Here is a 14,597-nt window from a genome sequence, read left to right as displayed (position 1 = left end):
AAAAGGTGTCTGCTAGTGTGATGCCTGACACCCATGAGTCGAGAATGGGGAAAAGCTGTGGATTGCAAGGAAAAGCAAATCTAGACAACAGCTGAGGAGCTTGGATATACTTTATGTGCCTCTGGCATGAGGTCTTTGGAAGAAGAAAATGGTTTCTCCAAAGTGGCTTGGCCTCAGTGGTGGCTTTTGTGTAGCAATTTATTTTTCAGTGGTTCTTAAATCTTCATTTCTTTCCTTAGTCTTAACTCTTTCAGTTTGCATATAACCTACCGCTTTAATAGGTTTTCTTTGAAATATGAAATTTTGACTTCCCAATTTTTTGACTGCTCTGTTTTAAAGTTTTGTTTGTTTCTTAATGGTGATATGCTGGTTAAAATCCTCCTACTCTATCTTCCTCTCACTTTTTTTCTTTTGTAATTAAAATGATGTCAAAGGCTGTAGAATACAGGTTATGGGATCTTGTTTCACACAAGAGTCATTCTTATACTCATCTCTAACCTTCTTCATGGTTAGTATTAGCGTGGATAGAACAAATGACTAAAAGCATCAGTGCTGTTCAAGTCCAATTTCAAGTTTATTTTTAGGTACCTCATGTTGCTTCTCTTCCTTAGTTTAGTTGACCAACTGGCAGTTTTTTAAATATAGTAGCCTTCTCTTGCTACTCACCATTCCAATCTCAGCTCACCAGACAATCTTTCTTTACTTTTCAAAAATCATTGCTGCAATATTGTAACATAACTATAGATACAGAATTTAATAAACAGTAACATGTATTGGGCAAGCAGAGGGAAGCTTCTCAAAGAGTTTGACACAACTGGGTTAGTTGAAAGCATCTGGTTATATTTGTGATGATACACATAAGCCAATATTCTTTTTCTTTGATAAAGGATCTGCAGTAGCTTTATAAATATTAACTCTACCCTGAGGTTCAAATTTAATTCTGTTTTTTCCTCTGGGAATAGTTTCTCATAATAGTGATATGAAGTTCATTATATTAGATGAAATAAAACTGTACTGGGGATGTCTAAATCACCTTATTGTTATGTCATAATTCCCAGTGAAGAAATTTTGGGGACTTATGGAGACTGGATACTAAGATATTTGTGTTTTTCCCTAATTTAATTAATGTGTTTGCCTGAGCACTTTCTCTTTTTGCCTTATGATAGTTTGGTATTATTTAGCACAAAGTACTGAAAAATGTTAGTAATATAGTTAAATTGTGCAAATACTTTATTTTTAGTGTGTGACTTCTTTTTTCCTATAAGTATTGAGGTAAAAATATAACTATATTTTGTTCCTGTCAAGATACATTCAGTTCAGCATATTTCATAGAAGTCATTTAACTTAGGGAATTCATAGAGAATTCTCTCATTACTGCAATAATGAAGAATTAACCAAAAGGAAAAGATCCTAAGACATTAGAAGAAATCGTTATTACTCATATTACATTATGAGGTTAAAAATGAAACCCTAGGTGAATTGAAAAATCACTGGGATAGGCATTCTGCAGGGTAATATTCTGCAGCACAGAATAACCATGAACCTCAGCGCACGGTAACCTGGTCCACAGCAATTAGAGGTGGGGAGCAATTAGCCAGGACATACTGCTGCTGTAGAGCAAGCAGGGATGGCAGTGAGCAGTGACCATCCTGGTGAAGAATGTCATGAGTCAAAAAATCAAAAACAAACCATGTTGGACACAGTATGAGAAGGACAGCAGGTGCCTGGTCGTTATGTTTGGTGACTCACACTCTTACGTACTTGGCGATACCATAGGAACCACTCAGCTTTCAGTTATCATTCACTTCTCAGAGAGTAAAAGCAATATTGACACATCTGTCATAACCCCGAAAATATCTGCAATTTCAAAAAGAATAGAGATAGTGTAGGAACACAACTTTATCATGTGTCAGCCAAGTATATTTATGATTGTGCATCTGTATGTTGACCACTTCCCTGATGTGGAAGCCTGATCTCCCATTCAAGGGCAGAAAACTTGAGAAAACATAACTATTAAAATATATATATGTAACCCAATCTACAAGAAAGAAAGAGTAACTGTGAGTGTCAGAAATGAAGAGGGAGCTCCAGGTGGGAAAGTTAAGAAGAAGCTTAAGCTCTGGGGGAACACAGGTATGTCAGAACCCAGGTGACAGTAGCCAGGAGCTTAGAGTTTAACTTTCACTATATAATGAGTCAGAGCTGTGGATGAATCCTTTGTGTGCATCCAGGAGCCTAGAAGGCCACATGGCCATGAAACATGTGATAGAAATAGACATAAATCCTCCCACCATCTTTAATTTACACTCTTGGGTGGTAATATAGTCATCCATGAGAAAATGGGTCCTAAACGTGTGAAAGTTGAAGATGTGGGGACCTGCCACCCTGTAAGTTCAGGAATATGAGGGTGATGAAATAAAACGGAAACTGGTCCAGAATCAGTGAAATACCTGGGCCCCCCATTAGGGCAAATGTGAAATGTATTGTAGGCATGGTTTCCCAACCCAGGGTTTCTCAGATACCTACAGAAATCATCACTGAAATTACCCTGACTGAAGAGGAGCTCAAAATCAAAAGTAAAAAGCCATCAAATGAGTAAAGAACATCATGGGGCAGAGGCATGAAGGAGAGTCAGCAGGTACAAGAAACAAGGGATTTAGCCAAGAGAGATCATAGAAAAATCTGGAATGAATTTATAAATATAATAAAATGTTGAAATAGTTAAAAGGAATTACAGATACCATAAAGAAGATTTGATAAAGAACCAAATTGAACTTCTAGAAGTTAAAAATAATGTCATTAAAATATAAAATTCAATGGCCATGTTAAATGTATTAATATACTGCTGAAGAAAAATGTGTCAACCGTCAGGCTTATATGTGGAAACGATCAGGAATGCAGCATAAAGAGATAAAAAATATGACAGGGAATTTTATAGAGATGGAGAATGGATTCAGAAGACCAAACATATATTTAGTCAAAGTTCCAAAGAAGAGATTAGATATAATGGGGGAGAGGCAATATTTGAAGTAATTCCTGGAGGATTTTCCAGAAATGAAGAAAGATATGTATTCTCAGAATGAAGGACTACACCAAGCCCCCAAATAGGATACATAAAAAGAAGTCCATGCCCAGACACATCATAGTGGAATTACAGAATGTCATGGAGAAAAATCTTAAACACTAAGCAAATGTGAAGACGGATGATCCAAGTTATGACGTTTACATTGACAGCAGTAATAGAAGTCAGAGCAAGTGGGCAGTCCTCAGAATGCTGGGAAATAATAACTATTACCTTAGAATTCTATGTCCAAGTACACTCTCATTCAGGATGAGAACAAAATAAAAACATTTTCAGACAAAGCCCAAGACAGGAAGTTCTGAAAAAACTACCAGAGCATTTACTTCAGCAAGAAGGAAACTAAATCCAGAAGAAAGGAGTGAAATTCAGGAACCAAGGATGATGAAACAATATTAGCCTCCTCTTTAATTTAAAGCAATTAAAAATTTTTTTCATGAAAACTTTATTTTCTAATATGAGTAATTTAATGAAAAAATCTGTTATTTGTTTCATTTTGCTGTACATAAATATAAGTAGCTAACAACGTTGGTAAGTTTGAGTAAAATACGGAGTATACAGAGCATGACATATTACAACACCTTGAAGAATTTTTGATGTCTTACGCTAGTACTTGTGTTAAGATGTTAAGGAAAAGCAACATAGAAAACATCATATTTACTATTATGTGAGCTGAATAAAAATGTGTAGGAGAAATATTGTAAGGCAATGTACAAAAAATGTAAAAAAAATCATTTTTTGGTGGCATAATGATATTTTTTCTTTTACTTAATACCTGTCAAAATTCTACAAGGGACATGTATTATTTTAGCAATAAAAAAACTTCAGAATACTTGAAAACATAGATATATTATCTTACTAAATTATGAATTTCACTAAATAAACACTACGTTTATAATTTTGCAGGCAAACCTCGCCTCACCATCTTCTACGGTATCTGAGAGTCAGCTGGTACGTATCCTCTTACTAGACATAGACCTGGTACTTTAGAAAATTCTGATCTTTTAAGACAGCTTTATATGAACAAATGTGAACTGAGAACAAATTGACTGTATATAAGTTTATTTGCTTACTTGTCTAGTAAAAGTTCACCGATGCTTTACTAAAGCTCCATGTGGTTGTTTTGCAAGTCACAGACATACATAAAAACATATATAGAACTTATTTGCCAGTAACTTGCATCCTAGTAGTGGTGTTAGGATAGAATGGGCAAGGCCAGAAGGAAGATGCAGATGGACGTTAGAGACAAGGACTCACTTCCGGATGGGAGAGATCAGAAAAGGGTTCAAGGACAATGTAGCCTTTGATCATGTAGAGTAGGTTCTGCAATTGAGGAAATGAGATATTTCAGACAGGAAGATTAGCATGTGGATAATCTAGACCAGGGACGAACAATAGAAATATAGTGTGAACCTCAAATACAAGCCACATTTGTAATTTAAAATTTTCTAAGAGCCACGTTAAAAAAGTAAAAAGAAATAGGTCACATTAATTTCAATAATATATTTTATTTATATACATATTATCATTTCAATATATAATCAGTATAAAATTGAGATTATTTTACATTCTTTTTTTGGGGGTAAAGTCTTTGAAATCTGCTATGTATTTTACATTTACAGCATACCTCAATTCAGGCTAGCCACATTTCAAGGGCCCAACAAGGGGGCTGGTGGCTACTGTGTAGGACAACACAGATGTAGGCTCTAGAATCTGTTATTTATAGATAAAAATTTGATTAAGTAGGAAAATTACTTTTTCTAACAGTGTTTTGTATTATTGTTACAGTGATGAGCAAATTGGAACCATGATATGTTACCTAGATATTATTAAATATTTTCTTTATTATCTTTTAATTTTTATTGTTTATAATTAATTATAAACACCTTCAGTAAAATCGAATGAAAATATCTAGTAAAACACTGTAAGACATTAAGAAGACAAAATCAGTTTAATACTGATTTTTCCCCCTATTTTAAGCAATTATTTCTGTGTCCTACATCCATAGCCAACAAGTCATCTTGTCATTATCATGCCAAAATGACAATGATATTTTTATTTGTAGTGCTGGGAAATCATAAAAAGTGTAGTTTGACTCTTAAAATAGCATGATTGAAGCAAATGGCTTAGGCATGTTGGTGTTTATACATGCAGTGTGTATATGGGGTGTGTTTGCGTGTGTGTGCATGTATGTGTGTGTGAAGTGTTATTTTAGTGTCAGTTGATTTAGAATAGTGGGCAGCAGTATAGGATAGTTGAAAGAATGCTGGAACGGGGCCAGGAGACCCATCTTTTACTTCTTGCTCTAACGCTAACTACTGGGCTGATAGTGGAGAAGTCAAGAATCTGGGAGACTGGGCTTCAATCTTCTAAATGAACAACGATTACACTCTGTCCAAGCCTCTCTAAGGCAGTGAGTCCATGGTTACTAGTTCAGGGGAGCAAAGGAGTTGCCATGGAAATAAGAGGTACAATAACATTGTGAAGTTGAACAGTTTCCCACTTTAGTATGGAACTATTGTTACAACTATTTTAATATTTAAAATAATGATATATGTACTTGTTTCTTGAGAATAATGTGTGAAAATTAAGAAATATTTTGTATACTCAACATAGATACAACAGATTTTAGATGTTGAATGTGTGTGAATATATATTATCAGACTGACATATACATATATAGATAGATAGATAGATAAATATCAGTTCTTGACAATATTTTAAGAAACTATTTCAAAGAAGCAAATATAGATAATGATTTCATAAATTAAGACATAGTATAAATGACCCATTGTAAATGTAATAAGTGAACTTTTTTGGCCAAATAATTCTATGAATTTGATGTTTGTGTTCTGAGAAAAATACGAAGTGTTGCTTTGACTGACTTTGATGATATTATTTTTGCATTTACTTTAGACATTTTCTCTAGAGAGTTCAAGGAATTTCTTAACCAAGTTTTAAATTAAGTTTTAATACCAAAATTCACTTGAGATCTAGGTAGGTTTGTGAAGGGATTATTATCAAGCAGGCTATCACACACAAAAAGAACATCTCTTGGATGGATGTAATTATTCAATTCAATCACTGACTTCTACTTCATGATATTAACCCTGTATTTACATTCTGTGAATATAGAATAGAGTAGAAGTAATTGCATGCAAGGGATGCTATATGGATTTGCTTTTTTAAGGATTTGTAATATTTTCACTCCTAAGCATTGTAATTTATGAATGAATTATATTTTTATGAATGGATTTCCAATATTTGCCATCATGAACTCTCTTCAGGGTTAAGTTCTGAGTAATTTCAGTAAATAAGAATGCCTTTGAAAAACAAATATGTATATATACACACACAGTATGTGTGTGTGCTTATAACATATACTATACATATAGATGCCATATGACAGGTAATTCTGATAGCACACACACACATATACATATTGCTTTCTGTTTATATGTGTGTGTACATGTGTATAGCACATAAATACACGATTTTGGGGAACACATGATAGATTATAGTTAAATTATGTAAGTAAATATTGTATGTTTTGCATCAAGTAAGCAATTAAAATTATTTGATTCCTATTTTAGGGGAGAAATGTAATAAATTGAAGTGAAAATAAATGTTGAATTGCTATGATAGCACAAGCTTAACACAGAAGCCATTTTGCTTTTGAGCTTTGGCTTTTTAAGAATATATCATGTTTTCATATTTTTTCTTTTTAACGTGGCTTAGCTATTTGCTTGTTTACATTGCAACTGTACCCATTTAACACTGGAAGGAAAAAAAGAAATATGACCTTGCCCATTACTCTTAAAATATTTCCACCGTTTACTCTGAAAACCAAATTATGTAGCATTAGGCTCAGAGAGAAGTGTTTTGGGGGTCCTTATGAAACTAGTTCACCATTTTGTGCCTCAGTTTCTCTTCTTCTATTAAACAGTAATGCAGTACATCAAAACTGGGAAAGACTTAGAGATGAGGATGTTTTAAATACACATCTAGAAAAAATGGAGGTTGGGACAACTACCCTGTCAACCTGAAAGCGTTTTTGTAAGGCTCACATATCATAAAATGTAAAGTTGCCAATGTAGCCCTGTACATATGGGGTGGGGGGTGTTATTATTGCATATAAAGTCTCTGAAATATTATCTCTGAGATTTAACGAGTGGCCATTTTTTACAGATAAAGAAACAGAGGGTCACAGAGTTTGAGTAGATCAACTAAGATCACAGTGTTCGTGGTCATCTTTGTTCCGCGTGACTTTCAAAAGGAATCATTATTGATTTTAAATAATTCAAGGGGAATAAAAAAGGCTGATGAAGGAGTTGGGAAATAGGACCTCTGCAGAACTGTGACTTCCACCGGCACATGTGATCATTTTCTAAAGAGAAGGGGCTGAGTAGGATCAGTTAGGGTCCTGAGGCTTCACACCTGTAGATAGTGCATCCCGTGGCATCAGAAAGGGAACAAAAAGAAAGGAAGATCCCGGATCTAAGCTGAACCTTCACAAAGCTTTCCTAATTGCTGAGCTGACTCATCATAATATTAACAGAGGCTGGTGGGGTCTCTTTTCTCTGGGTAGGAAAACAGGTTAGGCTTTATAAAATGGGTAAACACTGGTCTTCCTTGGCAATAGGTAAGGGAACCTGGTTTAGGAGATATTTGGCTTTTGCTTTTGAAATTTCATGCCATTACAAAATGCTCATTGTTGCCCAAGATGGAATACTGAATTTAGAGAGTACAAAACAATAGATTTAAAAAATAAACCACATGGTTATATATAGGTAAAAGCAAAATGGAGCTTACTGGAACACTGTACAGAAGAGGCGCTTAACCTTGCAGATACTTTGTTCCCAGTTCTGAAAGCCAACTGATGTGTCCTGTTTTAGTGGTGCATGACTGATCTTTCTAAGGGCCCTTGAGGTCTCTGTTGTTCAGAAAATGCAGCCCTGAAAGCTTTTGCATAGAACTAATGTCTTCTTCAAGCTTGAAGGTGGTTTGTCCTTGACTAATTTTCCTTGACACTACAAGCTCAAGTGCTACAGCATTTATCATGTATGCCTCTTCAGGTCTGAGTCATGCTATTTTCTTTTAACTGTTGAAATATTTTAAACTGGCCAATCTGTGTTGTGTACATTCCAAAAAATATTTTTGGAGTTGTGACCTGTGGTTTATAATTATTGAAATCCTGCATACATTTATTTTAATACAGCGATCATAGTAATTATAAAATATATTTTTGGAAAAAGCTCATCAGATAAGTATTTTCCTGGGTAGTCTAGATCTTTTGGTATCAGTACTCTGTATTATATAATACAAAGTGCAAAAACAGGAAAAAGGAAAGGTTTTTTTTTTCCTTTCAAGTTCCTTTTATGATATTTTTTCTTTACAAATTTCTGTCACACATATGATCTCCTTAGATTCACACGATCATGTTGTGAGTTAGTATGGCATTGATTGTTATTTCCATTATTCTGATGGAAAAAATCCTGAAGTCTAGATATCTACCATGTGTCAACAGTCTCACACCTAATGGGTGGTATTAAAAACTGTCTGCCCCCTCCTCTCTAATCTTGGAAGCTTTACTCTGTACTATAGTGTTTTGAAATGTTTCTTTGAGGGGAAAAAAAAAAAGCTTAAGTATTTGCTTCAAGCATATAATATTTTTATTAAAAAAAAGAATTAGAGTTAATAAATTTTTATTAATTGTGAGTGAATCCGCTAAATAATTTAGAAAATATTGCTTTTGTCAACAGTCTTGACTAGGAGAATGTTTTTGAGTTTCTCTGAGCTTGTTGCCACAGAAATTCTAAAGAAAAAAAAATAACACTGGAGAATATAGACAAGACAGAAGCAAATGGCTAAAAGAAGCAGCGATGGTACTTTCACAAACTCCTTGGATCCATCAAATTAGTCAGACTCACAGAATTTTCTATATGATGTGTTTTATTACTTTCTTGCTTTTTTTTTTTTACACATCTTATTTCTTCAAAAAGATAGAAATAAACCCTTGAAAACTGGGATCCTATTCTTTATTTCTTTTCTTTTCTTATCACATGACTCCAGAGCTTACTACCTCAGTCAAAGGCAATTAAAAACACCAGTCCACTAGTTGGAGTTAATTTATGAAAGACGTGGTTCTAAGAAGGCATTATCCATATAATGGATTCTCTAGGTCAGTGTTGACAGTTAATTTTCAACTTTGGTCTCCAGCCAGAGGCAGTACCAACTTGTTGTCATAGAATTATGATTATAAGTTCCAAAGGACAGAAACAATATCTATTTTCACAGTGCCCGAGTAGCAATATTCAAGGATAAGTGTATACTTGATGAATTATAAACACAAATGAATAGTGGGATCAGTGCCCTACAGGCCATTAAAACCTGCCCCCAGGCCCCGGGACTCCACATACTGTATCTCTTGGACTTTTTCTCCCTTAAGACTAATAATAGAGTTAGATGTGATCTCCCAAGTTCCACCCACTCTTGAATTCTCCAAAGAAGATTATATCATTTTCTTCCATGTTAAGACTTATTGCTTATCACTGCAATCAAACAGGGGGAAAAAGAAATGATTTTTTAAAAATAGAGTTAAAATCTTGCAAAGTCCTTAAAGATGTGGCCTCTGGTCTCTGGTCTTGACTTCCTGTATCATTGGAGATGATAACTTCGGCTTTCTACTCTTTCTTATCTCTGAGGGTGGAGCTCACCAACTCACATTCATTCTTCTGGTCCCCTAGCGGTGAAAGGCATGTAGATCTTCTATCTGGCGAAGTTCCTTCTTCCTGGTTATACTGTAATCAAAAAGTCAGTCCAGGAAAAATAAGGGGAGACCCATACTGGATCATAGCCAGCATATTGAACTTCTGCCTGTCAATTAGTTTATTCATCCTTCAAATGTCTATTTAGCATCTATTAGGTTCCCAGCACAGTTTTAGGTTTTGGAGAGATAACAGTGAACAAAACAATGATCTCTGGTCTCACAGATCTTAAATACATTCTAGTGGAGAAAGGAAGAAAATAAACATAAACTGAGTTCAGATTGTGTTAAGTACTATGGAAAAAAAATAGGGTGAGTAAGAAGAGGTGGGGATTGATATTTTACATGGGTCATTAGGGAAAACCTGTCTGCTAATAAGGTGGCATTTGAGCAGAGACTTGAAAAATTGAAAGAGAGAGTCCTGGAAAGGGAGAAGAGAGTTCCAGACAATACAAAGAGCAAGTTCAAACTCCCAGAGTAGGGAACACAGTGTGTGCCAGAGTGGAGAGTGAGGGAGAGAGAGGGGCAGTAGCAGGAGACAAGATTGGAAAGGGAGAAGCTGGTTGGAGAGTGAAAGATTAGGTCATATGGAGCCTTGTAGGCATCATCCTGCAGGCATTGTAAGGGTTTGGGTTTTTACTCTAAGTGAGAAGATGAGGAATTAGAGTGCTTTGACTGGAGTCCTGTGACATGACTTGATTTACTCAGTGATTGTTCTGTGCTTAACTCACCTGAATTGTGAGCCCTCTGAGTACAAGTGTTATGTCTTATTCATCTGGGTAGACACTACAGTTACTGACATAGAATAAGTCTCACTTGGCAAAATGCCTGCAGAGAGCATCTGACAGATGGTCTGATAGAGGAATGCTTCAGAGCTCCAAGACAATGGTTGCTTTGTCTTTAAGGCACTTCAAAAATGTCAAGAATACATACATATACATATATGTCATACATACGTATATGTCAAGAATACATGCATACATACATGTATATGTGTATATATACACGAATACATATATGTATACATATATATGTATAGCAACATATACATAAATATGTATAACTGAATCACTTTGCTTTACACCTGAAATTAACACAACATTATAAATCAACTATACTTCAGTTTTTAAAAAAAGACTTTATCAGTATTGTGCAAACTACTCTTCTCATCAAAGCAAATGGAGAGCAGAGTTGTCCATGATTGTTGGGATCTAGCACTCTTGGAATTGTGTCAAGAAGAATATAAACAGGCAGACTCCCCATCCAATAAAAGCCCATATGTATTCCTGGCTCTAATGAGTTTCTCAGATTTTAAAACTTACAATAACAGAATCACAGTATTCTGTTATCAGAATCACAGTATTCTGGTTCCAGTTAAAAATAAAACATCTGCCTACCCTTTTCTGCAATGATAATGCTTTTTTTCTAAAGGTGGGGGAAATATTTTACTAGCAAGAATGAAAGATTAACCTTTTTTTTTTCAAAATATAGCTCCAAAAGAGGGGGGAAAAGTCTTACATCCAGTGTAAATCAATTCTCAGGAGGTTCATCACAATACATTGAAATTTGCTATTTGGAGAACGTTCTTGTTGTTCTTTCTGTGCTCCTTTTGCTGACTATGGGAGTCATTACCTGTTTTTATTTCTCCACGTAGGCTGGAACGAAAATTATGGTGTTGCTTTCCCTGGCATTGTAAGAATGACATTTGTTTGTATCACTCACGAGTCTAGCTGGATCTTTCGATTCTTTAGCAGCTAAAAAATGAAGGAAGGGCTTCCTCCGGTGAGTTTAGTTGTCATGTTGCTGACAATGATCGTCTTAGAGTAGCTCACCTTTTTAGAGTCTTCTCATTTGTTAATCTAATTTCCTTTGTTTTTGTTTGGATGCAGACTTAGCAAATTAGGTTTGCCAGAATTAGCGAACCAGTCTACTTAGAGTCTGAAGATACCAGGTGACTATGAGCAAGGAGGCAGCATAGATTAGGAATTGATAAAGGACAGTCTGTTCTAAACCTTATGCAATAACTTTGTGTGGTGTGGTTCTTGAGGAGGCAGGAATGTAAATAATCAAATGTGCCATTATTCATTATTAAAGGACCTAATCATGCAGGAGGATTAAGATCCTTTAGTTGATGGTCCAGACAGGTCGAATGGCCTTTTTCCGAGGTCATACAGTCTATTAACACTATTGCAAAAATCAAAATCTATGTCCTTATACTTTCCCCCCACCAATATCATGCTGCTTCTTGGGACTGGATTTTATACCAAGTCCAGAGAAATATCAGTATAAATTTTGATGTCTGGCTGTGCAAACTACAGAATCCTTTAGGAGGCTAAATGTAGTGTTTGTGCCCTGCTTAAGGTAAGAAAAACTGGATTTACTAAGACTAGTGAAAAGAACAGTAAAATGACATGTAATGAGTTAACCATGGCTTAAGTCATGAATGTGGCAATTGGCAGTGGAAATAAAACAGAAGCAATGGATTTAGAAGGAATCAAAAACATAAAAATACTAGGACTTTGTTAGTGATTGCCCAGAGGACGTTATAGAGAGGTGGGTGTTTAAAACTCATGTTAAGTTTCTCTCTATGCTGTTTCTCTCCCTGTCTCTATCTCTGGAGTAGACATCAGAGTAATTAAAACCCTGGGTTTATGATCAGACTAGACCTGGATTAAACCTCGACTTATTCACATATTAACTGTATGGCTTTGGCATGTGACTGATTCTAAGTCTCTCACAGGGTTGTTGATAAGAAATTGATGAGATAATCAATTTAAAATATTGAATGTAGTGCCTGTAAGATACGGAATCTGGGTCTATGGGATAATGATGATGTCATTATCTGCAATGAATCCTCAAGTGTTTTGAGGCTGGTTTCAAAGCATGTGGAATGGTATGAGCAAGGTGCAGAGGCTGCCATATACAGGATTGATCAGTGTACCATGGTTTATGGAGAGTACATGAGGCTCAGAATTGGGCCAACAAGGTTTGAGTTTCAATTTGACCAAAGGCCGAGACACAGTTAGGTGTGAAGTGTATGGTTAAAGGTTATAGGGCAGGGCTTCCCTGGTGGCGCAGTGGTTGAGAGTCCGCCTGCTGATGCAGGGGACACGGGTTCGTGCCCCGGTCCGGGAAGATCCCACATGTCGCAGAGCGGCTGGGCCCGTGAGCCATGGCTGCTGGGCCTGTGCGTCCGGAGCCTGTGCTCCGCAGCGGGAGAGACCACAACAGTGAGAGACCCGCATACCGCAAAAAAAAAAAAAAAAAAAAAGGTTATAGGGCAGGAAGTGTGAACAATGTCAAAGGCAAACTATGTTTAGTCTTCCTTTGCCTGGAGTTGGCTTCCCTGTCCATGAAATGCTGGCTGGTAAGTGACAGCAAGTTACGGTGCAGGAATAAAAACAGGACTAAGGAAAGAGGTAATGAATAAAATGGAAGAATTGGGGCAACTGTATTGAGACCAAATAAGCAAACTAGAATGAGGAAAATTCAGAGATTTCAGGTAGACCAAACCCTAGGAACACAGAGTCCAAGAAAAGAGCAGGTGGAAATAGAGGAAATAGGGAAAGAATCCTTGTTCAATTGCCAGACAACTATCAAATCCAGGAAATTCATAGTAAAAAAAGCATCAAACCTGGCAAAGAAATAAGCATGAAGGGTCAGTAACTGATTCTGATATTAAAGCTACTTGATATCCAGCCAACCAGAGGACTGTCTTTTCTGGATTCACCCTGGAGGATGATGATCCCGAGAGAGATAATCTGAGTGGAAGTTTCCAGGCCAGGATGACCCAGAACATCCACCTGCTAGCAATGCAGGAACCAGGGCATCAAGTTTCTCTGGCAGGGGGATTCTCACAGCATATCAAGTGCTTCTGGTCAGATTTCTTCCCTCTGCTTTCATCTTTTGGCTGGTGCTGCCAAGTTTAGTGTCTAAACTTCCGTGTTGGTTTTAGAACCCGGTAAGCCCTGAGTACCGGAGTTGTACTGATTGCCTGCTTCCCAAAGGAGCAGGAGAGAAGGTACAAGCGTAGGAGCAGCAGGAAGGAGAAATGAAACAGGAAGTCACGTGGAAAAGAGAGACAGGAAATCTGGACAGTTTCGGATCATGACCCAGGGATCAGGCGTCTCCCTATGACAGGTAGCTGTAGAAATCAGCACCTGCTTGAGCTTTGCTCTCGTGCTGAGTTCATTGGAGGATATTACTCTCATATGTATACTCAACTGTGTGACGTCATGCATAACTCGTTGTTACTTGCTCATCTTTTCCCCTGGAGAGAAATCAGAGTTTCTTAAGTGGGAGATATTTCCCTGCCTGGGGAAGATAGAGATTTTTTTCTCAATCTTTATTCCCCCAGTTGGCATAGATATGAAAGCCAGCTGGGAAAATATGGGTTGAAAAAAATATTGCAGAGTGGCATTTATTCAAGACTCAAAATATAACGGGTGGCTTATAGGGCAGAGAGATAGATGTCCTCCCTTAAGGCTTAATTCGAGAGCATCAGCACAGACTGAGGAGAGCTAATTTACTATTTTCTGAAAGGAAATGGGCTTGAGAAGAATGATTACAGCAAAATGCTCAAACAGAAAAAGCATCACAACTTTTTACTGAATTCTTGTTTGGGATTTTTTTGGTAAACTTATCAATCATTTTGTGACATTTTACAGTGTAAGGAGATTTTGGTGTTCGTGAAACATCATTTTGAAATTGCCCCAAACTAGATTCTTCTCTCACTCTCTCTCTCTCTCTCTC

The 14,597-nt window shown here is 36.4% G+C and overlaps 1 protein-coding gene across 19 annotated transcripts in view; it reads left to right on the top strand.

The window, feature by feature from the left end:
• MLIP (muscular LMNA interacting protein) overlaps positions 1-14,597 on the top strand; it is a 286,505-nt gene that overhangs the window by 185,218 nt on the left and 86,690 nt on the right. For 17 of the 19 annotated variants that reach the window (XM_060308350.1, XM_060308346.1, XM_060308336.1 and 14 more), the window contains one exon: positions 3,986-4,030. The exons of the other annotated variants lie outside the window; for them this stretch is intronic. In XM_060308350.1, coding sequence (XP_060164333.1) covers positions 3,986-4,030 — 45 coding nt within the window. The remainder of the gene's footprint in view (positions 1-3,985; positions 4,031-14,597) is intronic. 19 annotated transcript variants of the gene reach the window in all.

The sequence above is a fragment of the Globicephala melas genome, chromosome 11, assembly GCF_963455315.2.
Source record: "Globicephala melas chromosome 11, mGloMel1.2, whole genome shotgun sequence".
Taxonomy (NCBI): Eukaryota; Metazoa; Chordata; class Mammalia; order Artiodactyla; family Delphinidae; genus Globicephala; species Globicephala melas.
Note: the sequence above shows the minus strand (reverse complement) of the source record. Positions and strands in the feature narration are given on the sequence as shown.